General features: G+C 38.0%; 1 protein-coding gene across 1 annotated transcript in view; it reads left to right on the forward strand.

Moving 5' to 3' along the window:
- The window catches only part of gabrb2a (gamma-aminobutyric acid type A receptor subunit beta2a), a 102940-nt gene that overhangs the window by 37928 nt on the left and 37416 nt on the right, over nucleotides 1-27596 (forward strand). Inside the window, exon 4 of the mRNA XM_069897759.1 lies at nucleotides 14163-14383. Within this exon, the coding sequence (XP_069753860.1) occupies nucleotides 14163-14383 (221 nt within the window). The remainder of the gene's footprint in view (nucleotides 1-14162; nucleotides 14384-27596) is intronic.

Here is a 27596-nt window from a genome sequence, read left to right on the forward strand (position 1 = left end):
CATCATCTTTCCTCCTATTCTATCTCTCTCCTGTTTTTCCTCTGTCTCCTTTTATCGAACCAAAATCAATTCTCACCTTTCCTCTTAACATATCCTATAAACACCTTTTGTGCATTGGTCAGTACTCCTCCCTCTCGCATTCTTCTTTCCCCAGCCTCAGTTCCCACGCCTGTCTTTTTTCACTCAAGGAAGAGTTCAGCCCCGAAATGTTGGTAATATATCTTTACACCCTATGAATGCTTTTTTGTCTGCAAGGCCACCAGCTTGTTCTCAAAAACTTTGGCTTACGCTACCTGCCACAATCATCCATTTATCCTTTCAACGGGACAGATTAACCAGAAATGACTCCTGCCAATTATTTTAGGCACATGCACCTCTTTTCAGAGATGCAGGCTGCCTATTTTTTTTTTGTAAAGTTGCATGTGTGGAGTCACTGAACAATGTGGAAATGCTGGGTGTATTCTGCAATCACTTGAAATGACAAGCATTGCTAATTTGATGCTCTATTTGTATTATTAAGATCACAGTGATTGTGTGGACATTATGCATTTTAAACCTGCACATCTTAGTGTGCAGCTAGAAGTACAAGCAGCATTTTTGTTTGTGGATACTATGGATTCATAATGCTATTCAGTTTCTTTCAGATATTAAATGAATATAGTGCTAATAATACATGCATTGTAAAGCATGATTGCATATTTCTGTTATTTCTGCAATCTATTCAATAATGGAGAAGGGACCATAAAACACTGAATTTCAGAAATCACAATTGCAATCAATAATGAACATAATATGACGTGGAAATTTTTATTACAATCTCAAAATGAAACTTTGTTTCATTTAACTGACCAAACAAGTTTTTTTTTCTTTCTAAATATTTTTATTGAATTTTACATAAGTAGACAGTGATATACAGAAAATTTGTAAAATACACAACTGAGATGTAAAATACATAAGAAGTTAACAAAGATATCTCATTTATAAAGTACATCTATAAAGTAACAAAACATCTTACAATTTTATCCTGAATGATATATTTTTTTTATTTTCTCCCCATCATTTGAGCCCAATTACCAAGTCAAAGTTCTATAATTAAAGTATGGCTTGTACTTAGAGTAATATAATGTTAGAATACAGGTTTTATAATAAAACTAGACCTTTTGAAAGTAGCTCAGAAAATGTCCCCATAAGTTTTGAAACCTTATGCCTGAGTCACTAACAGAATAACAAATCTTTTCTAGATTTAAACAGGACAAAATATCTCTCAACCTCCGAGCATGAGTGGGTGGGGCAGCATCCCTCCATCTTAGTAATATTGCATGTCTGACCAAAAGAGAAGCAAAAGACAGAACCTGATATTTAATTGGTGTCAAATGGTCATCGTCCTCTCCAGTGATACCAAAGAGGGCAGCCAGAGGGTTATGTTCAAGGTTTAAATTAAGGATTAAGGATAGGGTTTGGAAAACAGCCCTCCAATATTTTTCTAGGCTAGCCCACATCTAAAATATATGAATGAGAGAGGCCTCATCTCTCTTACATTTATTGCAAAAGGTATTTACGTCGGGATTAATACTAGATAATTTAGCTTTGGATATATGAGCCCTATACACAACTTTAACAATCAGTGATGGGTACAGAGGGATGTGGAGTTGACCAATTTAAGGATTAAATCCCAAACCTCATCCAACAATGAAAGGCTTAAATCCTGTTCCTGTTCCTATGCAGATTTAATTTTATCAAGAGGAGCAGATCTTAGACCTGCCATCTTATCATAAATAAAGGATATTAAAGAGTGGGTTATAAATTTTTTAAAAATCCACATCAATAATGTTCATATCAGGTACACCAGGAAAGTTAGGAATCTGAGAGTGGAGAAGATTGATCCATCACACGATGAAACCAACAATTGAAATCTCCACCAAGCACAAAAGTATATGTGTCCAGATCAGGTAAAGAAGAAAAATATTTTTTTTAAAAACCCACATCATCCACATTAGGGGCATAAATGTTAGGAAGAACCACCAATTTATCATACAGTTTGCCTGAGACAATAACGTAGTGACCGTTAGTATTGTGACAGTGTGTATAGATATGTTTTTGGGAGATGAATTGAGAAAGGTTTCTTCCAGTAGGTCACATGCAAACACTTTAAAACAGATCATATTTAAAATACTGGAGCTCTGCCCCATGTTAGACATGTCGAGGCCAACAGTCTTTGCAAGAGCTTTGGAGAGTGCCCAAGAGACTTCACTAATGGATTGTTGTTTACAAAAAGGATGAAAGAGCGTGTTGGAGCTACCTTCTGTCTGGAAGGGAGCATGCTGTTCTAAGAGGAACATGTGGTTTTGCAAGCAGAGAGAGTCAAACAGGCTTTCTCACTGGGTGAAGCGAGACACACACACACACACACACACACACACACACACACACACACACACACACACAGATCACTTCTACAGTGTTACAGCCAGCAACAGCAGCTGGGACTGGAACAGGACAAACTGAGAAGCTTATGGAAAGCCCCCTTTGGAAGATAGGTCTGTAAATGCTTTATTCAGCCTGGTCAAAGCTGTTGTGGTTCATGCAAGAGGAGAGGACAGGCTGTCTAATGTTCCACTTGGAATAAGAGAAACAAAAAAGAACTCTGTGGTGACCTGAAAGAAAGGTTATCATCTGGAGAACCCTGAAGGGGCAAGTTTCGTCAGCAAGACACTGAAGTTACTGATGGAAGTACATCAGTTGTGGATGTCCCGGAACAACAAATCTCTCTCTGAAAACCGACAAGTACCTTACTGAGTAGTAACCATTTACTTTTCAAACATGAAAGCCTGGTGAACTTTATAAATGTTAAATTCTGTGCACAGTATAAGAATTGCCTGCAGCCAGTGAACTTGGAGGAATCAGAAGTGAGATTAGACTGTGAACCAAATAACTTTTCTGAACTTACACACACATTACATACACACACGCTTAGAATTAGAACAGGGTTAAGTTAAGTATGTCAATAGTGATAAGTTAAAGTTTGATTCTATTTCCATGTTTAAAGATAATTAAAGGTAACTTTTGTTTAAGTAACAATTTGTCTTAGTGAATATCTATGGCTGCTGGGTTTTTGGGTCCTCTGGGTTCATAACAGTATCTGATATTACATTGTGATGAACAAAGGAAATATTTAGATCAATAAGAATTGAGCCCCCACTTGACTTTTTCCTGAAAAGTTGAGTGAAAAGGCTGCCTCCTCCAACATGCCATGAGTCGCAAACTATCAGAGCTACAAATGTGTTTTTTTTTGCAAACTTTACTTAAAAGATAACAAAAACATTATATACAATATAGCAATGATCAAAGAAAATTTTACATTAGCACCCATCCCGACAGCCAACTCCCTTAAGGGGAGCAAAGAAAAAAAAATTATATAGGTTATATATATATAAAAAAAATTTGTAAATGTTAATAACATTTCAAAGTATATCTAAATGCATATATTCCAAATATGGAGACCACTTACTAACAAAGAAAGAATAATTATCATGTAAATTATAAGTAATTTTTTTCCATAACAATACATACTCTCAATTCATTATGCCAATGTGCTATATTAAGCTCAGTATCATCTTTACAAGTATAAGCAACACATTTACGCGCTACTGATAACACCAAACGTACAAAAGCAATTTAAATTTTATCCAATCCCATTCCCCTTAACGAATACAAATTTACCAACAAGAAAATCATTGGATCTAACGGTAATATAAAATTATATAATTTCTCCAAAACTACTTTAATTCCTTGCCAAAATGATTGAACTTTAACACAATTCCATACAGCATGTAGAAAAGTTCCAATACATGAACAACATTTAAAACAAGAATCCGAATTACAAAACCCTTTTTTTGTAACTTTTATGGGATCAAATATAATTGATGTAAAAAAATTATAATTAACCATTCCATATCGTACATTAGTCAATTTAATTACATTGTCCTGACACATATTGGCCCAATTATCTTCGGGAAAAATAAATACTAAATCACTCTCCCATTTAGGTTTAGATTTCTCCCAATCTGGTTTATCCATACTATCTTGTAATAAATTATACATAACTGAAATATAACCCTTTTTCTGTATAGAGGAAATCAAAGATTCAAATCTCGACAAAGTAGTTAAAATCATCTCTCTATCATAATTTATCTTTTATCAAAGCTCTAAGTTGATAAGACGCAAACAAAGAATTTACAGGGAAATTAAATCTTTCTCTCAATTGATTAAAAGAAAGAAATTGCCCCTCTACAAAACAATCTTGTATTGTCTTTATACTTGTAGAATCCCAAATCTTTGAATAATTATTAAACATTGAAAAAGGAAGAAGCTGGTTGTTATACAATGGAGTTAAAATAGATCCTAACACCCTATTTTTTTTTTAACCAAATCTTTAACAAATGCTTCATTATCGGCATATCATATTGCTGTAACAAAATTAAATTCCAACTAAATATAAATTCATGTATTTCAACCCTAGAAATATATGCCATCTCCACTTTAGCCCAGCTAGGAGGCTGATCTAAATCCATCAAATTACTAATAAACTTCAACTGGGCCGCTTCATAATAATTTTGAAAATGTGATAGTTGTAGTCTGCCCAATGTATACTTCCATGTAAGTCTGTGCAACGCCATTCGAGCTAATTTACCTTTCCATAAAATCTCTCGCACTGCTTTATTCAAATCTTGAAAAAAAGCCCTTAGAAAGTAAACAAGGTATTGACTGAAATAAATATTGAATTCGAGGAAAAATATTCTTAATACAATTAACCCAACCAATCAAAGTTAATGGAAGATCCTTCCACTTAATCAAATCTGCTTTAATCTGTCTTAATATAGGTACATAATTTAATTGATATAATGATTGATAGTTTGTATCCATAAACATGCCTCAATATTTAATTTTACTTGTCCATCTTAATTTTTTTATTGTTTTAAATTCAGAATAATCTCCCACACCAACTGGTAAAATTTCATTTTTATCTCAATTAACTTTATATCCCGATAATTCTCCAAATTTCAACAAACACTCTTGCAATTGTTTCAATGACCATTCTGGTTCCATCAAATATACCAATATATCGTCCGCAAATAAATTAATTTTATATTCTTCATTCTTAACCTTCGTCCCTCTAATTTCTTCATTTTGTCTAATAACCTGAGCTAACGGTTCAATAACCAACACGAGTAAGGCTGGTGACAGTGGGCAGCCCTGTCGAGTTGAACGAGTCAATTTAAATGGTGAAGAAATCTGTCCATTTGTCACCACCCTAGTATTCCAGTTCATAACCCAACCAATAGAAAAAGGGCTGAATTTAAATTTCTCTAACACTTTAAATTAAAAAAAATCCCACTCAACCCTATCAAAAGCTTTTTCTGCATCTAATGCAATCACCATAGGATGGTTAGGTTGCTTTGATATGCGTTGACCAAAGTAATTAATCGAAATATATTGTCTGATGCATTTCTATTCTTAATAAAATCTGTTTGATCAATGTGTACCAATTTAGGTAAATATTTAGCAAGTCTATTAGCTAATACTTTCACTATAATTTTATAATCTACATTTAATAAAGAGATAGGTGTATATGAATACATTTTTAATGGATCTCTATTTTGTTTGGAATGACAGTTATTAAAGCACTTGAACATGATTCTGGTAACTTCTGATCTTTAGAAACTTGATTCAACATTTCTCCAAATTCATTAGAAAAATCATCATAAAAGAGTTTATAAAATTCCACAGGGAATCCATCATCTCCTGGGGACTTTTCATTAGGCATTTCCTGAATAACTTCCTTAATTTTCAAAATCTGTAAATGGAAATTCCAGTTCCTGAACATCCTTTCCATCTAATACCGGTAACTTTAATTTAGATAAGTAAGAATCAATAGAAGCATTATCCTGTTTCCCCTCAAAAGTATATAATTTCAAACAAAATGAATAAAACTGGTCATTAATTTCCTGAGGTTTGTAAGTAACTTTTGAATTCTTCTTAACAGCATTAATAATCGGAGATGTCTGTTCAGCTTTCAATTACCAAGTAAGTACCTTATGAGCTCTTTCCCCCAACTCATAATAACATTGTTTAGATTGATTAATTAAGCACTCAAACTGATAAGTTTGTAAAGTATTATAACATAATTTCAACCTCGCTAATGCAACCATTTTATCTTCTGTTACACCCTTCTGAAAATCCTTCTCTAACTCAGCAATCTTATTTTCTAACTAAACTTTCTGCGATATATTGTTTCTTAACATTCAATGATCTGTCCTCTCAAATAAACTTTTAAAGCATCCCATATGACAAAATGGCTATCCAAAGAATTAACATTTTCAGTCAGAAATAAAGAAATCTGCACTTTAACAAAAGTAACAAACTCTGTTTTTTTCAATAACACTGCATTAAACCTCCATCTAAACGATGGACGTACTACCTCCAAACTTTCACAGGAAAAAAGTAATAATGAATGATCTGATGTTCAGCTTGGATTACTCTACCTTGTAAATATGCTGAAACCAAAAATAAATTAATTCTATTAAACAAATCATGTCTCAAAGAATAAAAAGAGAAATCTTTCTCTGTAGGATTAACTTTTCTCCAAAAACTCCACCAAGTTTAAATCTTTCATTAACACATTAATTTGTGTTGCATCTTTGATTTCCTTATACTTTTTGGATTTCTGTCCAATAAAGGGTCGAGAACACAGTTAAAATCACCACAACTAAAACATTTTCATTAGTTTGAGTTAACAATAAAAAAGCTTCTGTATTAGGGGCATAAAGATTCAGCAAAAATTTTACAGTACACTCTTAAAACTCTGCCGGCATACCCCTCTGAAGATTCCAATTCAAATGGTAATTTATTTTATGAATCGAGATCGCTACTCCTCTTACCTTAGAATTAAAAGAAGAAGAAAAAACATGACCAACCCAATCTCTTTTCATTTTCAGATGTTTTTTCTCAGTCAAATGTGTTTCTTGTTTAAAAAAAAGGCAATATCAATTTTCATTTTTTTTAATATAAACTAATCTCTTTCTCTTAATTGGATTATTTAATCCCTGAACATTAAAAGTTGCAAAATTCAATTTAGACATATTTTTTACTACTAATTTATTTACACACTATAAAATAATGCTCCCCTCTATAATTCTTCCAAGAAAGAAACCCCCCCCTCAAAAAAAAAACACCCAAAGGTAATAATACCCTAAAAATCTGGGTGTGGTGAACCCACTAGCGGCAGATGACTATCAAAGTTTTCAGTGTCATCCACCCCCCTCCCCCAGCCAGATACATATTTATAATTTAATCAAACACAATAGAATATAGTTCATATATTCCAATGTTTCTAAGCCCAATGACTGCTCCGTATTTTCAACATCAAGAAGACTTTGTGTCAACTCTTCTTTCGTTCCAGTCTTTCAAAACCCATGTCCATTTCCATTTCCATTTACTCTCCTCTTAGGAGATAATGGAGGAGAATGCCCATTTCTTCGCAATTTCGGCAAAGAGTAAGCAAAAACCAAAGCATCATGATCATTCTCAAAAAATTGAGATTGAAAATCTCCATAGAAAACCTTCAAAATTGCAGGATAACAAAAAGCAAACTTGTAGCCTTTTCGCCACAAAACATCTTTGGCCATATTGAATTTTCGTCATCTTCTAATAACCTCTTGACTCAAATCAGCATAAAAAAAACACTATTATTTTGAACCATTAATGGAGATTGATTTTGCCTTGCGTTCTGCACTGCCATATGTAAAATCATTTCTTGATCTTGATATTTTAAACAACGAATCAAGACTGCTCTCGGTGTTTGTCCTGGAAGTGGTTTTCTTCTCAGCTCTGTGAGCCCTATCCAATTCCAAACCTTCAGGGAAAAGCTCTTTACCCAGCACCTCTGGGATCCAGTGCTTAAAATTTTTTATAGGGTCAGCACCTTCAATGTCATCTGGGAGACCAACTATTTTCATATTATTCCTTCAGCTTTGATTTTCCAATGAATCAATCTTCTTCATTAAATCTCTTTTCTGAATCCCCCAATCTACAAAAGAACCTTCCACTTTTTCCATTTTTTCTCTAATACGTTCTACCAGAGTTTGACACTCAGAGAAGGCCATTTCAATTTTCTTAAAATGATCTTGCACAATATCAACTGATTTTATACATTTATTAATATCACTTTTAACTACAGTCATTTCCTGTTTCACAGTTGACATTTTATCACACAAGGTATTCATTTTTATTTTCATCTCCATAAATCCTTGATTCATTTGAGTTGATATTTGTTTTGACATATTATGCATTTGACAAGCAATCCCTTCCAAAACAGTAAACACTTGAATCCAGTTCAGACTCCACTTCCACTCTTTGAGATCCACCTCCTTTAACTGCAAGCTCCTCCTCCTGGACAAATTCCAATAAGGTAAGTTCCTCTTCTTCCTCAGTCATTGTAGGTCCCTTGACTGAATGTCTGCGGGTCTGGATGCCCGATGCCGGCACCCCGACCTCTTCAGGATGTCGGCGTTTGGGCTCCCCCACAGCCCAGACTTTCTCCAGTAGCTCTCGGACCCCCAATGCCTCACGCATGCCAGATAAAGCTGTCTGACGCACAGGAGCATCCTCCGACTGCACTGTGCGCCACTGAACTGCCCAGCAAGGTTGTGAGTTCGCGGGTTCCCTTATTGCCGCCCACACGCATGACTTCATGTGAACCGGGTTTGGCAACAGCCAAACTCACCGATGTGCCGGCGCCATCTTGCGGATGCAGGATCAGCGCCGGAGTCGGACTTGAACGGGCTGGAGTCCTCTGAGGCTTGGAGACTCCCAGCGACGACTCTGTGGATTCAGCTATGCTGGTAGGCCTCAATTCTTCCGCACTTTTATATGGTAATTTGTTCTGAAGCTGAGGTTTAAATTTTTTCACATTGGATTCCATCATAAAGCACTGTTATTTAAATAACCGTAAATCTTAATTTTAACCACTTTTATGTTGTTTAAAAACCGGGTATTTAATTATCCAGCTGGGGAAAGGTGGAATACATGTCTTTCTTCTACGCCATCTTGCCACGCCCCCCTGAATACATGTTTCTTTTATTTAAAAAAAATGCAATTGCTGTTTTAAGTTGTTTAAGAAGAGAAAGAATTTTCTTTCTCTTAACGGGATGGTTTAATCCTTTAATATTCCAACTAAAACACTGATTAGAGAAGTGAGTTGAAAAACAGATATGTTAACAAAACTCCAGGTGTCAGGCTTGAAGCAAAAACAGAGCATTCAGCAAATATTCAAATAAAAAAAAACACACAAAGACAAAGCTCATGTATTCTTCGAACCCAATAACAACCTTGAAAAGACCCACTTCCACTGCTCAACTCATTCCCCCCCCCCCCCCCCCAACCATTCAAAAACCATCCAACTGCACAAGACCCCAGCAGCAAGCTCATTGAACCAAACATTTTTCACCCAAAAAAATTCTTACTGTCCCACATAATAACATTTTGGCTTCAATAGTGGTATTAAAACAAAACTCTGCACACTGAAAACAACATAGAATTTGAATCAGAATACAACCATTTTATTTTAAAAAAACAGCTATTTTTTGAATTTCTTATATAATTTTAAAAATGTATATCATAAAGTAGAAATATAAACTTCTACTAGAAAAAACTAAGTATAAACTTTCTTCAATACTCTCCAATAAGACTGAATAAATCCCAGAATTTGAAGTGAAAAAAGCACTCACAAAACAACAGCCCAAATAGGTATATTACCCCATAAAGTGTTATCAGAACACAGAGGTCCTCTCCACTAAATACTGTATATCAAAAGCTTTAAAGTTTCAAAATAGTAATACTCAAATAGCCTCAGTCACCAAGCAAATATTTATGAAGGGCACAAAGTGGAAGGGAGACCATCTATATCATTAGTTCTTAAACTTTTTCTTTATACTCACATGCCACTTTAAGTAATCCCAATGCCTTAAGTGCTCTGTGGTTAGTAAGGGACTGCATAAGGTGATATGTGAGTGGGAAGGGGAGGATGAAAACCACTGCTCTAGACCCAATTGTTATTGAAATGTTTTGCTTGAGAAAAGTTATCATTGACCCATTTCCTTTGGAGATATGAAACCAGGTACATAACGAGTCAATTAGGTACAATTAAAACAATGGTTTTCAAACTTTTTCTTTCCACCCACACACCACCTTAAGCAATCCCTTACATAGCCCCAATGGCATAGGGAATACTTAATATGTATGTGAGTGAGGAATAAAGGTTGAGAAATACTGATCTATATGATTCTGGGCCTCAATGACTTAACCAAACCACCTTATGTCTGCTGGAGATTGTGATACAGAGTCGTGCAGGGTACAGCAAGGATTGTATAATTCCAACATTACTCTTCTGTACTCAGCTTGCAGATTCATAACTTCAGGAGTATAATCTTCCACCACTCAGATCTGTTGACCATGATATTCCAGTTTCCCTCTATGGTAGGCCTCTCAGATAGCAATGTAAGCAAATAATGATCTGTCCCAGAGCCAGTTTAGGTACTAAGGAATGGTGATCTCTATCGATCTCCAGTGGGGATGGAAGTTTCTCCTGAAAACCTCACCTAGCAAGTGAGAGAAGAATTTTGTAGGTTGCCCTCTTTCAGCAGATTCTTCCAAGGCCAAGATATGCAGGTTCTGCCATCTGCTCCGGCTCTCCAGATTAACAACTTTAGTCATCATCTTCATAACTTTCTTTCACATAAATTGGACCAGACATCTTCTAATTCAGGAACACATTGGTTTAGGTTTTCCAGGGATGACGAACATTGGCTGTGCCCCATATATGACTGATTTTGACTAACAGACAAAGAGAAGCTTTGAAGTCAGCAGTCTGTCAATCCAGTAGGGTAGAAATATCCTCTATTGTTAGGTTACCAGTCACTACTTCTTTTTCTTCTTTCTTTGCTAAATTTCCCACTTCTTGTAATCATTTTGAAGCAAACAAGAGTAAAAGAAGGGAAAGGTGCAAAATATATACACTTTGGTTATAAAATAAAAAGATAAAAAGTGAAAAACATAGAGAATAGACAGGAGTTCCTGATAGTTGTGGCTACACCATATCGCAGCTGGCCGGAAGTCGTCGTTGACCAATTAAATTTAAACTTTTCCCAACTGTGAGGTTGTGGTTATTCTGCAATGTGTTTTTCAACCTCCAGATGTTGAGCCTAATTTTGCTAACTCATTAAGAGTTAAGTATTTGACACCAGTTGTGAAATTTTGGCTATCATTGTTGAGGTCCTCTTTAAAAACCACATAAACAGGATCCTTTGGTTGATTTGCTGTCTTATACAGTATTGTTTTCATTTTTTTTCCATATGCACAAAGCTTGATTCAATTTTGTTCATTTTATTACAGTAAAGAACCGTTGTAGGTTTTGTTATTGAAACACATTTAATCCAAATGCCCTAATGTGAATTGTGGACAGATTCAAACACAGCACAGTGCAGGCTCTTCAGCCCTTGATGGAGTGCCAACCTATGAAAAATAGTAAATCCTTCCTTCCTCAAAACCTCTATGTTTCTTTCATCCATGTGCCTGCTAAGACTCTCTTAAACGCCCCTAATGTTCCAGCATCCACAGCCACCCATGGCAAGGCATTTGAGGCCCCCACAACTCTCTGTGTGTTTAAAAAAAAACTTATCCCAGATGTCTCCTCTAAACTTTCCTCCCTTCACCTTGGACATGTGTTCTCTGGTGTTTGCTATTCCTGTCCTGGGTAAAAGCTGCTTCCTTCCCACCTTATCTCTGTATCTCAGAATCTTGTAGACCTCAATTAGGTCTTCTCTCATCCTTCTTTGCTTCAAAGAGAAAAATCCAAGCTCTGCTAACTTTGCCTCTTAAGAATTATTTTCAAATCCTGACAATATCCTGACAAATCTCCTCATCCTCTTCATAGCTTCCACATCCTTCCTATAATGTCATGACCAGATCTCAATACTCTAAGTGTGGTCTCACCAGAGATTTGTAGGTTGCTACATGACGTCTTCACTCTTGAACTGAATCCCTCTATTAATGAATCCTAGGATCCCATATACTATACACCTGTATGGAAACCTTCTGTTCTCCGTGATCTTTACTATCCTACCATTAACTGTTTAATTTTATTAAAGATAGCTGCAAGCCCAAATTTTATGTATATGGTGAGTTGAATTATTTTTAAAAAATCAATAAAAGTAATCTGCAAAGAGGGGGAGAACAAGAATAAATAATAAACAAATGAGGAAAAAGGTAAAGAAATAAGAGTGCAGGACAATTCAGCTTCTAGGCAGTGATGAATGTATTGAAAATAATGAAGAAGTTTATTCCATTCGAAAAAAAATTCCTACAATCTAAAAGACAAACATACTTTATTTGAACAAATAATATGCATAGAGTATATTAGAAACCGCCGATTTCAGACCTCCATCTCTTAAAGTAATAAGATACAAGTGCGAAAATACTTAAATATGGAATTTTGGGTGACATGATCTCTTTTGTGCTCTTCTATTCCTTATTTATTTTTCTTCTTTCTTTTTATTTCTTGCTTTCCGTTATGGGGGTGGGGAGGAAGGGGGAAAATGAAAATGTCCCTATGTCTATTTTAACGATGAATATCTGTATATATTTTTGACATGGTTCATGGTGAAATGTTAAATAAAAAATTATTAAAAAAAAAAAAGTGCTTTTGAAGTGGGTAAATCTCGACCATTCTTTTCAGTGGCAATGCATGGATGGTAGTTTTAGGACATTAGCCGTCTTTTGCCGTCATTGGCTTTATCAGTTTAGATTGTAATACTTAAAGATATCTCTGAAATGGATAATTATACATGTATTTCAATAACTGTAAACCTCATTCATGCCTGTCCCGCATCGGACTTGTCAGCCACAAACGAGCCTGCAGCTGACGTGGACATTTACCCCTCCATAAATCTTCATCTGCGAAGCCAAGCCAAAGAAAAAATAAAGAAGAAAGAAGAAAAACCTCATTCATGATAGACTAGTTATACTTCATCTGCACATTCCTCGATTTCTTGGAAAATATAATTACATTTTCAGCACATGGGCACATGACCCTTCTATCCAAAGGGTCAGGTAACATATATGGCAGTGTTTTGGTAGGCAAGACCAATTAGTTGATCACTTGCTGTTGATCAGTTGTTTTTCAAACTATGCTTTTTCAATGAATGAAATGATTTTGCAAATCCAGCTAACTTCATGATTCAGAAGGTATGTTCAAACCTTCATGATGTCATTCAATCAAACCTTCACAATAACCTTCAAAATATTTAGTTCTGTTTAATTTGCTGCTGAAGTAAGGGCTGGCCATTAACCATCATTTGTGGATGTCCAAACATTCCAAAAAGAAGTATTTGCTGGCAAATTATTTGTTTTGAATTATAATATTGGAGACAAGAAGGAACACACTAACCCCAAATCTGGATGTCAGCAAAGAAAACCCAATCAAAATGTGTAAAAGAATTTTTGATTCAACTCATTTCTTTCCAGTCTTAAGATCAATTTTCCTGATGAACCAATGTAGGCTGAGAAAATGAATTTGAGGTTAAAAAAAAATCAGAATCCTATCGAATGACCGAGCAGACTCAAGGCGTCACATGTCCTACTCTTGCCTCTATTCTCAATCATTTGAACATCTATTAGAAACATTTTGGATATATAAATTTAAAAAAAAAGACATACATCTCCAAGTTGATAAAGCAATCACATTTTATTTTAGACAGGCAATTAAGGTGTTTGGTTGTCTCCCTTTATTCGGAGCTTAGATACAGGCCAATAGAGCATGTATTAAAATGCACACTTGAATCTTATATTTTGATAATTGAGAGCAAATAAAAGAATAAAACACTATTTATTTCATGCAAGAAGCAAACATCAGGGGCAAAAGAATTACTGATGTGTCACTGTTTAGCTGTTTTTACTTGGTTGCCGTTATCTTTTGCCATCAGATACTCTCTGCAGCATTCATGTTTTAATCAAAATGTTAAAAACCTGAAGCAATACTCTAATCAAGTAACAAGAGTCCATAAAAAAGGATTTTTGTACTTCTAACCAAACATTTTTCATTTTTTTAGGATTATACTTTGACGATGTACTTCCAACAGGCTTGGCGGGACAAACGACTTTCCTATTCAGAAATACCCTTGAATCTAACATTGGACAATAGAGTGGCTGATCAACTCTGGGTTCCTGACACATATTTTCTAAATGATAAAAAGTCTTTTGTGCATGGTGTCACTGTAAAGAACCGAATGATACGTTTGCACCCAGATGGCACGGTTTTATACGGTCTCAGGTAAGTAACTGTTTTTTTTCCATTTTATGGAACTAAACAGATTATAAATAGCCTGCTGGATAAATATATTTGTGAATATTGCTTGATGATTTGGCACCTCCATACCTTGAACATCAGATTTTAAGCAATGAATACAGACAATCCCTGGATTACGAACGTCTGGCTTACAGACAACTCGTACTTACAAATGGGCTGCAGATGGTTTCCGGTGCATCAGTTTGAATAAGAAGAACACCTTCTGCTATTTTAAGTCAAATCATGTTGCTGTTAACACTGTGTTGAGTGTGCCTATTTCAAGAAATTGACTCCAGTGGTTTTATATGCATAGAATGGTAAAATATGGACTGGTAAGCCTAACTTCAGGTATTGGAGTTGATTGTCAAGAATGAGGTTACGGAGTACTTGGTGGCACATGATAAGATTGGCCAAAGCCAGCATGGTTTCCTGAAGGGAAAATCTTGCTTGACAAACTTATTGCAATTCTTTGAAGAAGTGGCAAGCAGGCTGGTTAAAGGAGATACAATCAATGTTGTGTAGTTGGATTTTCAGGCCTTTAACAAAGTGGCGCACACAAGGCTACTTAACAAGATAAGAGCCCTTGGTATAACAGGAAACATATTTAGCATGGGTAGAGCATTAGTAAATTGACAGAGGTCATAGAGTCGGTACATAGGGATCATATTCTGGTTGGCTGCCAGTTGTTTGTGGTGTTCCACAGTGGTCCGTGTTGGGGCCACTTCTTTTTGTGTTCTATGTTAATGATTTAGATTATGAAATGAATGACTTTGTGGTCAAGTTTGCAGATTGTAGGTAGAGAACAGGTAATATTGAAGAAACAGGGAGGTTGCAGAAGGACTTCGATAGATTAGGAGAATGGGCAGACAAGTAGCAAATGAAATACAATGTTGGAAAGTTTATGGTCATGCACTTTGATTTTAAAAAAAATAAATGGACAGACTATTTTCTAAATGGGGAGAAAATTGAAAGGACCCAGATGTAAAGGGACATGGGATCCTCGTGCAGGATAGCCTGAAGGTTGAGGTTGCAGGTTGAGTCTGTGGTGAAGAAGGCGAGTCAAATGCTGGCAATCATTTTGAGAGGAATAGAATACAAGACCAGAGATGTGATGTTGAGGCTTTATAAGGCATTAGTGAGGCCTCACTTGGTGTATTGTGAGCAGTTATGGGCTCCTCATTTAAGAAAGGATGTGCTGACTTGGGCGATTTCTCAGAGGAGGTTCACAAGGATGATTCCAGGAATGAAAGCATGACCATTTGAGAAGGATTTGACAGCTCTCAGCCTGTACTCATTAGAATATAGAAGAATGAGTGTGGATCTCATTGAAACATTTCAAATTATGAAAGGGATGGACAGAGTAGATGTAGAAAGGTTGTTTTCTATGCTGGGATAGTCTAGGACAAGAGGGCACAGCTTCAGGGTTTGAGGGCATCTGCTTAGAACAGAGATGCAGATGTGTTCAGTTCATTATAGGAAGGATGTGGATGCTATGCAGATAGATGGTGCAGAGGAGATTTACCAGGATGTTGCTAGATTGAAGTCTTGTAAGGCAAGGTTAGCAGAGCTGGGACTTTTCTCTTTGGAGCGAAGAAGGATGAGGGGAGACTTAATAGTGGTCTACAAGGTTCTGAGAGGCATAGATAGGGTGGTCAGCCAGCACCTTGTTCCCAGGGCAGGAAGAGCAAACACCAGAGGACATACGTGCAAAGAGAAAGGAGGAAAGTTTAGGGGAGACATCGGGGTAAGTTTATTTACATGGAGAGTTGTTGGTGCCTAGAATGCCTTACCAAGGATGGTGATGGAGGCTAAAACATTAGGGGCATTTAAGAAACTATTAGACAAGCACATGAATGAAAATAAAATAGAAGATTACAAGGTAGTTAGAACTTTTTTTGGTAGGAATATATGGGTTGGCACAACATTGTGGACTAAAGGGCCTTTAGTGTTCTATTTTCTATGAATTTCTTTTGCCATAGGGTGGTAAATCTGTAGAATTTGTTGCCAAAGGTGGTTCTGGAGGCCAAGTTATTGGATGTATTTAAGGCAGAGATTGATTGGCGCTTGATTATCCAGGGCATGAAGGTTATGGGATAAAATACCTTAAAATATTCTTCCTGTTACTTTGAATGGGAATACAAATATTAGTTAGGTATCATCTGAGGTATTCATGAGTAACAATATCCTTAAATATATGTAAATTTGGAATGTTTGGTATTAACTTATAGTGCTTGTATTAGAATGTGCTGAATTGTCAGTGACTATGGCCTTTTGAATACACTATCAAGGTACCTACTGTTAGGTCTGCTTTGTTCATGAATGAGTGAGACAAACACCAGACTGAGTCGAAATCAGGGTTCTTTGTTCTTTATTACCGGATTGTAACACTTGCGACTAACAATGTTAGTCGGAGAATGCATTCTGCCGTTATCAGCAAAATGGTGATTTTTTTATACCCTTGGATACATGCTTAGAACATCATCATATCATTACTTGTCCAATGACTAAAACTGTTGCTATCCTTTCCCTGCTAGCTTCCTGCCTCTCAATCCATCAATGTCTCTCTTATCTTGTAAGTACAAGGATGCATTCACATCTTGTTACAGCCCTGTACAGGGTAACTCCTTACACATTCCCATCTCATGATGTTTTACCTTACACTACTCCTTTTCATTTCCTGATTTTCAGCCACATTTCCTTAAGCAAGTGCTTTTGAACAAATGGAATTGGGGGTAAAGGTACATTGTTTACTGAAAGTGGTAATGCAGGTAGACTATGAGGAAGGTATTTGGCAGGATTGTCTGCAAAGATCAGGATAATGGATACAGCAGCAGGAAGCTCATGATGCAACTGTAAAGAACATTGGTGGGACCGCACCAAGAGTTTTGGGCGCAGTTTTGGTCCCTCAGCTTTCAGAAAGATATTGTTAAGCTGAAAAGGCTGCAGAAGGAATTCCTGAGAATGTTGCTGGAACTGGAAGAATTGAATCATAAGAAAAGGCTGGATAAGCTGGAAGTTTTCTCCCTGAAATGTATGAGTGTGGGAGAATCTAGTGGAGTTTCATAAAATCATAAGGGGCCTAAATAAGTGAAACAGTTATAGCCTTTTTCCCAGGGTAGGAGAAACTAAAAGTCTAGGGCATGGATTTAAGGTGATAGGTAAAGGATTTAAAAAGGATTTGATAGGTACCTTCATCCTACAGGGCGATGAGTACATGGAACAAGTTGCTAGAGGAAATAGTAAAATAGGGAACAGTTGTATTGTCCAAAAGACATTCAGACAGATACATGGATCAGAATGGTTTTGAGAGATGTGGGCTGAACGCAGGCAAATGGAACTTGCTTCATTGGTGTGGGCAGGTTGGGCCAAAAGGCTCGTGTTCATACTGTCAAACTCTGACTCCATCAAAATACATCATGAAACTACAGCAGGGATGAAATTGGGGTGAGAGGTGGGATCAAAAAAGAGAAAGGAAAACTGGAATTCAAAACTGTTGAAGTTTGTATTCTGTGCCATATAAAAGAAAATAAATAATCTTTTGTAACTGAATGTGGAGAAGAATAAAACAGAACCAAGAACCATCATAGCATTGAGACTGAGTTGTTGTTGCAGAAGGAGATAAAGGAGTGTGAATATGTCAATAAGGAACATGCCTCAAGAAATAATGGATAGAACCAACTACCTTTGATTCTAGATGGTTCTGAATTATGAAAGAGATAATATAACTTCTAGTCCACACGTAAGCTGAAGGTGGAGACATTTGCTAAAGAAAGATATATGGGTAGAATCAATGTTTCATCCGAGACAAGACGAGAACAAAATTCCTGACAGAGAAGAGTGAGAGAAGGAAGTGGAAAAATCAGGTCATTCTTGTCTGTTAGAAATAGTCGATCCAGAAATATTTCTGAATGGTCTTCAACCAGAACCATTAACTATTTGTCTTTAATTGGATGCTACTTACCTGTTGAGAGTTTTCAGCATTTTCAAAAAAGTTTTAAAATTTCCAGCATTTGCTTTTATTTTTAATTTCCATTTACTTTAGATGCCCAGTCAAAATACATAATGGACAATGAAATTCAAAGGATACCTGGGAAATTAGGGGGTAACTTCAAGCTGTCTTAGTGATTTGGGTACATCACATTTCTGTACATTACATTGTTATCATTTATGTTTGTGTGGTGATCTCCATGGCTTGCTGCCCCTATAAGATGGACATCAGTATGAGCAGAAACGCTTGGGGTCTCTGAAGGAAAAGAAGAGAAATATCAAGGATCCTCACGATAGAATGAGAAGAACGTGCTTCTTGTGCTCTCCAACATGTCTACTCAGTATCCAAGTTCCTTACCTCCAGCTCTCCAAAAGGAAAGGTGGCTGGGGATTTCAATGAACTTGCTGCAGGCAAAGCTTCACTTATATATTGCTCTGGTGGTAAAAAATCAAATTCACTGTCACCTTGAACTTCTTGGTGTCAAGTCTTTCAAGTTGGCTGTGGCTGATCTATGTATCATGTTTGCTGCTAACCACAATAGAAGGATAGTGCTAACTAATCAAGGAACAGGGACTTTATTAAGAAGATAAGAAACAGATGTAGCAGGAGCTCTGCCATTAAGTACAGTTAAATAAGATCGCAAGCAAATATACAATTTGCCTAATTGAATGAGAGGAAAATATTTTCATTCAATGCTAAACATCTGGAGAGCATGTATGGATTTTATATACGTTTAATTTGTGTTGATGGCTATATTTCAATTACTCCACCACACAAACTGTGTCGGTCCTTGGTGCTATGGATTATCTCCCATGGCTTTTGACTTCCTGTTCTTTAGCTAGTACCACAGAATGCTACACTAACAGCTGCAAATGACCAGACACCTGTTGGAGCACATAATTTGTTTGCAAAAGGCATGTATTCATCCTGTTCCAGGGTCAAGTAGAAGTGCTATTCTGAGAGGGCTAAGTAGAGTTTCATCTTTACCTACATGTTCTACAACTCAGTAACTGAAGGGCTTCCCTATGCTTGTGACCTTTCACCTAGATGATGGAATGGAGATAGAAGATACTGGTAAAGAGATGCTGGAGGTGAACCAGCTGGTTCAGCAGGTGGTCTTGGAAGAAAAGACTCTCTGAAGTGGTGTTTGGGAACTTCTTACTTTCTGGAGTTTCTCTTGAAAATAGCATTCAATGAACACATACCATGATATTCCAAAATACTGATATTTTAATTATAGGATTGCAATCCAATCACTGTTTTTTTTTTAAAAGTAGTTACACAATTAATAAAAAGGACAAATGGTTTATGGTATTTAAGTAAGTTCCTGCCCCACTCACATTTTGTGGTTCATGATAACATCAATAGCCTTTGATGCCACTTGGCCACAAGTACATTTGATAAGATCTGCTCAATCAATCCAAGAAACAAATGAGTTGGGGAAAAACTAAACACTGCTCTCACATCACTTCTGCTGTTTCAAAACCATGATTACAGCAAATATAGATGTATTATCTCAGTGTTTATATTTAACACTGAGTTCCTTGGAGTCCACTTAAGAAGTGACCCATCCTGGGCATAAAACATCTCCTCACTTGTCAGGAAGGTACAATGATGACTGGACTTCCTGAGAAGATTGAGGTGAACAAGACTACTGGCCACTATTCTGTCAACTTTCTCCAGGGGCAATTGAGCATCAGAGTGTGGTATGATTGCTGGAGATCATCAAATCAGAGCTTGCAAAATCAATCAGGAATCCAACCACTCCACAAACAGCATCTTGTAGCTACTCCCATCGGGAAAAAGATATAGGAATATCAGTGTCAGAATCACCAAAGGTGAGAAACAGCTTCTTCCCACGGGCAGTGAGACCTGCTGAATGACTGATGAATGCTCATACAAACCCTCTTATTTATTCAACAATAGTAATTATTTATTTTAATAATTTGTATACAAGTACTGTGCATATGTATCCTGTGTCTGTGTGTGTGCTTGTAGTGTGTTGCACTGAGGACCAGAGAACACTGTTTCATTGGGTTGTACTTGTACAATCGGATGATAAATAAACTTGAACTTGGTTTTCAAGCCAATCCAAAAAAAGTTCTCTCCATCAATGGCAAAATCACGTTTAATACAAAAAAAATCAAACAATTTGCTGTTAAGTGTCATATCTCTTCTTGCAGATGATAAATCACTATAGCACATAAACTTTAATTAAACAGTTGAACATATTAATCATTTCTATGCAAGTGGTTTTTAATAATATTGGTTGCAGAAAATTAATAAGCTAAGTAGAATATCATTAATTTGACTGAGTTACAAAATTCTTGTTGTCTTTAATGTCAAACGACACATGTGGCTTTACCATCAATGAGCAAGGTTCCATCCTGTTAGGTTAATGTGTTCTTTAGCTGCTGTACTTCAGTTGAAGTCATCGTTGCCTGTAAATTCTTGCTCAAACCACAACCAATTTCTATTGTCAGCTTGTAATCAGCTTTGATTTGGCTAACCATGTCAAGTGAGGAAGTTCTGTTAAAATACAAAATGTTTCTTATGTGATTCAAGAACAATGAAGAAGGTACAAGGAAGACAACACTTCCATATTTTCATCTTTAACTGCTCACTCCACAAGATGATCACCTCTTGATGTGCCGTTCCATGAAATTAAAATAATGCTGAAATAATTACTTACCACATTAAAATAATTTGATTGTCACTTCTAAAGTTTAACATCCTGATGGAATTTGTTGAGGAAATTATATGATAGGCACAGAAGTTACTGATTTATGTTGATTAGGGTGCCACGATTAGGGTAACGGTTGACATGATACTATCAGCACTAATGACTTGGGTTTGAATCCAGCACTGTCTGTAAGGAGTTGATGCATTGTCTCTGTGTCTGCATGAGTTTAATCCCTCCTTTCAAAGATGTATGGGATTTATAAGTTAATTGGTCACATAGCTGTAGATGGGTGGTACAGTTCGTGGGCTGGAAGAGCTGGTAACTGTGCTATATCTCCAAATTAAATTTAGAAAGTATCATGAGGTGTTACTTTCAGAATTAGCATTTTAAATATGAAAATATTACAAAATAGCAGACAAATGCTGGAAATCTGAAATAAAAATGAAAATGTTGGAAAACCTCAGCAGGGCAAGCAAGCAGCATCCGTGAAAAGAGAGACTTGATATTTCAGGACTGCGTCCTTTAATCAGAAATTACAATACATCTCCGATACTAAAATAATTAAAGAAATGTATTTTAACTAAGAAGGTTGTACAGCATTTTAACAGCTGAGAGGTATAGCTCATCCAGCCAGTCAATAGTGTTTGGATATGAGCAAAAATGCCAGTATGCAGCAAATAAAGTTAGAGGTTAAAGTTAGATGGAGATTTAATAAATACAGGTACACAATCCTTTATCCAGATAACCAAAATCCAGAAAGCTCCAAAAACCAGCATTTTTTCCTGGTGCTGGTACAGTGGAGGGGGAAAGAGAGAGAGACAGCAGTAGCCTAGGTTGGGCGGGGGGGGGGGGGTTGGTGAGAAACGGCAGCGTGACTCGGGCGGGTGGGGGGGGGGGAGAGATGGCAGCGCGACTCGGGTGGGCAAGGGGGAGAGAGACAGCAGCATGACTCGGGTGGCCAGGGGGGAGAGACGCCTGTGCTACTCGGATGGGTGGGGGGGGAGAGAGACGCCAGCGCGACTGGAAGGGGGTGGATACGGCAACACAATTCGGGTGGGCTTAAATCTGGGGCAGCTGGCTTTTGTTCTGAAATCTGGAAAAATCCAAAATTCGGAGCACACTGTCCCCCAAGGGTTTCGGATAAAGCATTGTGTACCTGAACTATGCTTACTTGCTTTTCATGGTGCAGGACCCTGGGGTCTCTTAAGACGTTTTGTAGATCCTGTAACAAGCCAAAATCAACTTTTCCAGGTTGAGTATTGGTAGTTGTGGACAAGATCTAGCTTTTGTTGATATGCTGAATTTCTTGAAACTTTATCAGAGCTTAAGCCACTTCTGCACCACAGGTGATTTTTTGAATTGGTCACAATGTGTGAATGTCAGATTTTAGCCATTTGCTGAAAATATTGAGCAAGCAAAGCTTAAGGACATTGAACATAGTGTGTAAAACCTGCAGGCTGATTCTCATGGAGTCTTTTTAAATATCAATAGACAATAGACAATAGGAGCTGGAGTAGGCCATTTGGCCCATCGGGCCAGCACCACCATTTTAGATCATGGCTGATCATTACCATCAGTACCCCTTTCCAGCCTTATCCCCATAACCCTTAACTCCGTTACCCACAAGAGTCTTATCTAACTCTCTTTTGAACATAGTCAGCGAATCCGCCTCTACCACCCTCTGTGGCAGAGCATTCCACAGATTCACACTTCTCTGGGTAAAAAAATGCTTTCTCATCTCCGTCCTAAAGGGCCTACCCTGTATTCTTAAACTATGCCCTCTAGTCCTCGTCTCCCCCATCATTGGGAACAAGTAATCAGACTTCACCTTGTCTATCCCCCTGATGATTTTGTATACCTCAATCATGTCCCCCCCTCATCCTTCTAAACTCCAATGGATACAAGTCCAGTTTTTCTAGCCTTGCTGCATATGACAACCCTGCCATCCCTGGAACTAACTTTGTAAATCTGCGCTGCACACCCTCTATAGCTAGTATGTCCTTCCTCAAGTTTGGAGACCAGAACTGGACGCAATACTCCAGGTGGGGTCTCACCAGGGCCCTGTATAACTGCAGAAGGGCGTCTCTGTTCCTATACTCCAATCCCCTCTTTATGAAAGCCAACATTCCATTTGCCTTCTTCACAGCCTTCTGAACCTGCATGCTAGCCTTCAGTGACCGGTGAACAAGTACACCCCGATCCATTTGCTCTTCCCCACTCCCTAGCTTGTCTCCATTTAAATAATACTCAGCTTTCCTATTACTTCCCCCAAAATGAATAACCTCACATTTGTTCACATTGAAATTCATCTTCCATTTAGCCGCCCACTCCTCCAGCCTGTCCAAGTCCCTCTGCATTTTCCTTGCCTCCTCCTCACACCCCACACCGCCACCCAGTTTAGTGTCATCTGCAAATTTGCTCATGTTATTTATAATCCCCTCATCCAAATCATTAACATAAATTACAAACAACTGAGGACCCAACACCGATCCCTGAGGCACTCCACTCGTCACATCCTGCCATTCTGAAAAAGACCCATTTACTCCAACCTTTTGTTTCCTATCTCTTAACCAATTTCCTATCCTTACCACCAATACCATGCTCCCTGATCTTGCCCACTAGACTCCCGTGCGGAACCTTATCAAGGGCCTTCTGGAAGTCCAAATACACCACATCCACTGGCTCTCCCGAGTCCACCCTCTTTGTCACATCCTCAAAAAATTCCAGAAGGTTAGTCAAGCATGACTTACCCTTAAGGAATCCATGCTGACTAGCCCTTATACTATTATTACTGACTAAGTGTTCTGCTATTTCTCCTTTTATGATGGACTCCAATATCTTCCCCACCACTGATGTCAGGCTAACCGGTCTATAATTTCCCGTTTTCTCCCTCCCTCCTTTCTTAAAAAGCGGCACCACATCAGCCACTCTCCAATCCTCAGGGACCTCCCCGGAATCTATGGAACTTTGGAAAATGTCGACCAGTGCCTCCACAATTTCCATAGCCACCTCTTTAAGCACCCTAGGATGCAGCCCATCAGGCCCTGGGGATTTATCAGCCCTCAGTCCCAACAATTTACTCATAACCTCCTGCTTCTGGATCCGGATATCCATTAGATCCCCTACCTCCCCAGTAAAGTTCCCCAAGTCTCTTGGTACCGCATGACCACTACCCCTTAACTGACTATAACCTATATCCTCCTTGGTGAAGACAGTTGCAAAGTATTTGTTAAATTCCTCTGCCATCTCCTTGTTTCCGGTAATAATTTCACCCTTGTCCATTTTCAAAGGGCCAATTTTAGACCGAACCAATTTCCTCCTCTTCACATACTTAAAAAAGCTTTTGCTATCCTCCGCAATATTATCTGCTAATTTCTTCTCGTACTTCATTTTCCCGTCTCTTATGGCTTTCTTAGTTACCCTCTGATGTTCTTTGAAGGTTTCCCAATCCTCTAATTTCCCACTCTGCTTCGCTATCTTATAATTACTCCCTTTGGACTTGATAATGCACTTGATTTCCTTAGTTAGTATTTAAAGTAGAACCAGCTTTCACAGGTATGAACAGAACTGATGACATAAGCAGCCAGCCAGACATTTTTTTCATGATGTTTTGCCAATTGAGGCTAAATGAACTGAATGAAAATAGAATGGACAAGTTAGTTTTGTGTCATTTTATTATAGATCTTGTGATACCTATACATTTTTCCTCATAGCTATTGCGATGCCAAATTTGATGCAATCTTCCAGGAAATTTATATTTTAGAGACCATCATGCGAATAAGAGATGAATGCTCTGTCATATCGAAAAACAAATTGGGTGACATGCCTTTTTCTCCGAAATCACATGCTGTTTAGAAGCTGCTGTTCAACCTTGATTTTACTAAATCCTGAAATGTATTTGAAAAGCATATTTGAGAAGAAGCCAAAATGCAATCAGTACCAAAAGTCTTGTTTTATACCAGTATCAATGTTGAACTAAGATTTATACTTTTGACTTTTTTTATTTCGGCCTTTATCTTTTAGCGATAAAATTCAACATTCTACAGTATTGCCATTTTTACAGTCTGAAGTTGAATTTTACTCTATTTGGGGAACAGTGAATGGGACAATGTCTGCAACATCCCAACTGCTAAATCAAAAGCAGATTAAAATCCTACTTAAATATTTATGGATCCCAATAAAACATCAACATTGTTTTCTTTATGCCCGTTTCAATAGTCACTTTAGGTATCCCTGGTTAAGTCATACGGTGCATCATACAAATATATTCCCTCAATTTATATTTTAATTTTGGAATCAGGGTCCTTAGCTCGTCCTAGGATCTCTATGAATTTCCTTTTTTAAGAAGGGAAAATACTTATCAAAGTTGCCATCCCAATACAATCTAGAAATAATTGCATCAGGTATCAAAAGATGGCATTATGGGCTAAAAATGTCATTGCCAATATACATTATCCATCCCTCTGTTGTCACCGAATTGATGGAGGTATACGCACTTGAAAGTGGTGAAACAGCTAGATTATAGTGAAGGTGTTTGGCCTGCATCAGTCAGGGCATTGATATAGAAGCAAGGCTGTCATATTACAACTGTACAAGACATTGGGGTGAGATTGCACTCTAAGTATTTGATTCAGTTTTGTTCACCCAATGGAAGTAAAACATGAAAGTCTGCAAACACCGTGGTTGAAATAAAAAAACAATACTGGAGAAACTCAGCTGGTCAAAGTATACTTTATATAGCAAAGATAAAAATACATAATTGATATTTTGGACTTGAGCCTTTCATCAAGGTATGGAAAAATGTCAGCAGGTGCCCGAACAAAAAGGTGAAGGCAGGAGAGGTGGAGGGAAGAGCATGGCCCCAAAGGCAGGAGGTAATAGGTGGAGAAGAGTGGAAGGGCACAGCAGCAAGTAGGGAGAGGAGGGATGTCTTAGTAAATAGAGAAGAGGGTGGAAAGCTGGGGGAAAGAAGATGAGGAAGGGAAGAGAGGGAGAAAAAAGAGTAAGTTCAGCAGAAACTAGAGAAGTTGATGCTGTTCCTCCAATTTATGGTGGTCTTGATGGGATAGAACATGAGGCCATGGACAGACATGAGTATGGGATTGGGACACAGAACTGAACGTGTTGGCCACTGGGAGGTTCCTGCCACTGATGCAGTCAGAGCAAAGGTGTTCAGCGAAGTGATATCCCAATCTCCGCCCAGTCTCTCCGAGGTAGAGAAGGCCACAAAGGTTCCAGTAAATCAATCCTGTGGATGCACAAATGAAGTATTACTTCACTTGAAAGGCCTGTTTGGTGCTCCAGACTGTTGTGGTGAGGGAGAAGGCATAGGCACAAGTGTGGAATCTCCTGAGGCCACAGGCGAAGGTGCCGGGGTGGGGGGGGGGGGGGAGGGTGTGATTGGTAGGGAGGGATTAGTGCACAAAGGAGTCATGGAGGGAATAGTCTCTATGGAAGGCAGAGAGGGAAGGAAAGGGGAAGATTATCTGGTAGTGGGATCCTGTTGTAAGTGCCAAAAAATTTTGAAGAATAATGTATTGGATACAAAGGTTGTTGGGATGGTAGGTAAGGAGATGGGAAATCCTGTGTTTGTTGTGTCTAGGGGCAGAGGGGGCCAGGGCAGAGAGCAGGAAATGGAGAAGATGTGGGTGAAGGCTGAGTTCATGGTGGTGGAGGGGAGGCCACGTTTGGGGAAGCGTGCGGATATTTCAGAAGATCTGGACTGGAAGACCTCATCTTGGGACAGATGTAGCAGAGATGGAGGAATTTCTAGAAGGAATTAAGATAGAATCCTTGAAGAGGACAGGGAGTGAGGAAGTGTAGATGAGGTAGTTGTGAGCTCTTCAAATTTATTCAACTGTCAACTTCCACCACAATCTCAAACTCACCTGGTTCATCTCTGACCATATTCTTTCTGAATCTCTGTTTCCATCTCGGGAGACAACTTTCCACCAACATATTTTACAAACCCACCAACTCCCGCAATTACCTCATTTATTATCTGTTTCCAAGATGAGGTCTTCTGGTCCAGATCACCTGAAATGTCTGCCTTCTTCCACAAACTTGGCTTCCCCTCCACCACCATCAAGTCAGCCCTCACCCACATCTCTTCGATATTTTGCCACTAGACACAACAAACACAGGAATTTCCTTGTCCTTATTTACCACCCCAAGGGCCTCCGCATCCAACATATTATTTTCCGGAATTTCTGGCATTTACAACAGGATTCCACTGCCAGACACATCTTCCCCTCTTCTCCCCTCTATCCCTTCCATAGGGACCCTTTGTGCTCTCATTCTTCCCTACCAATTGCGCCCTCCCCCCCAGCACATTCCCCTGTGGCTGCTGGAGGTACCACCCTTCCACCCACACCTCTCTCTCCACAGTCTGGAGACCTAAATGGGCCTTTTGAGTGAAGTGTATCTGCAGGATTGATTTACTGTATCTTGCGCTCCCTTTGAGGCCTCCTCTGCACCAGAGAGACTGGGCGTAGACTGGGAGATTGCTTCACTGACCACCTTTACTC

Source organism: Narcine bancroftii, chromosome 9, assembly GCF_036971445.1.
Source record: "Narcine bancroftii isolate sNarBan1 chromosome 9, sNarBan1.hap1, whole genome shotgun sequence".
Taxonomy (NCBI): domain Eukaryota; kingdom Metazoa; phylum Chordata; class Chondrichthyes; order Torpediniformes; family Narcinidae; genus Narcine; species Narcine bancroftii.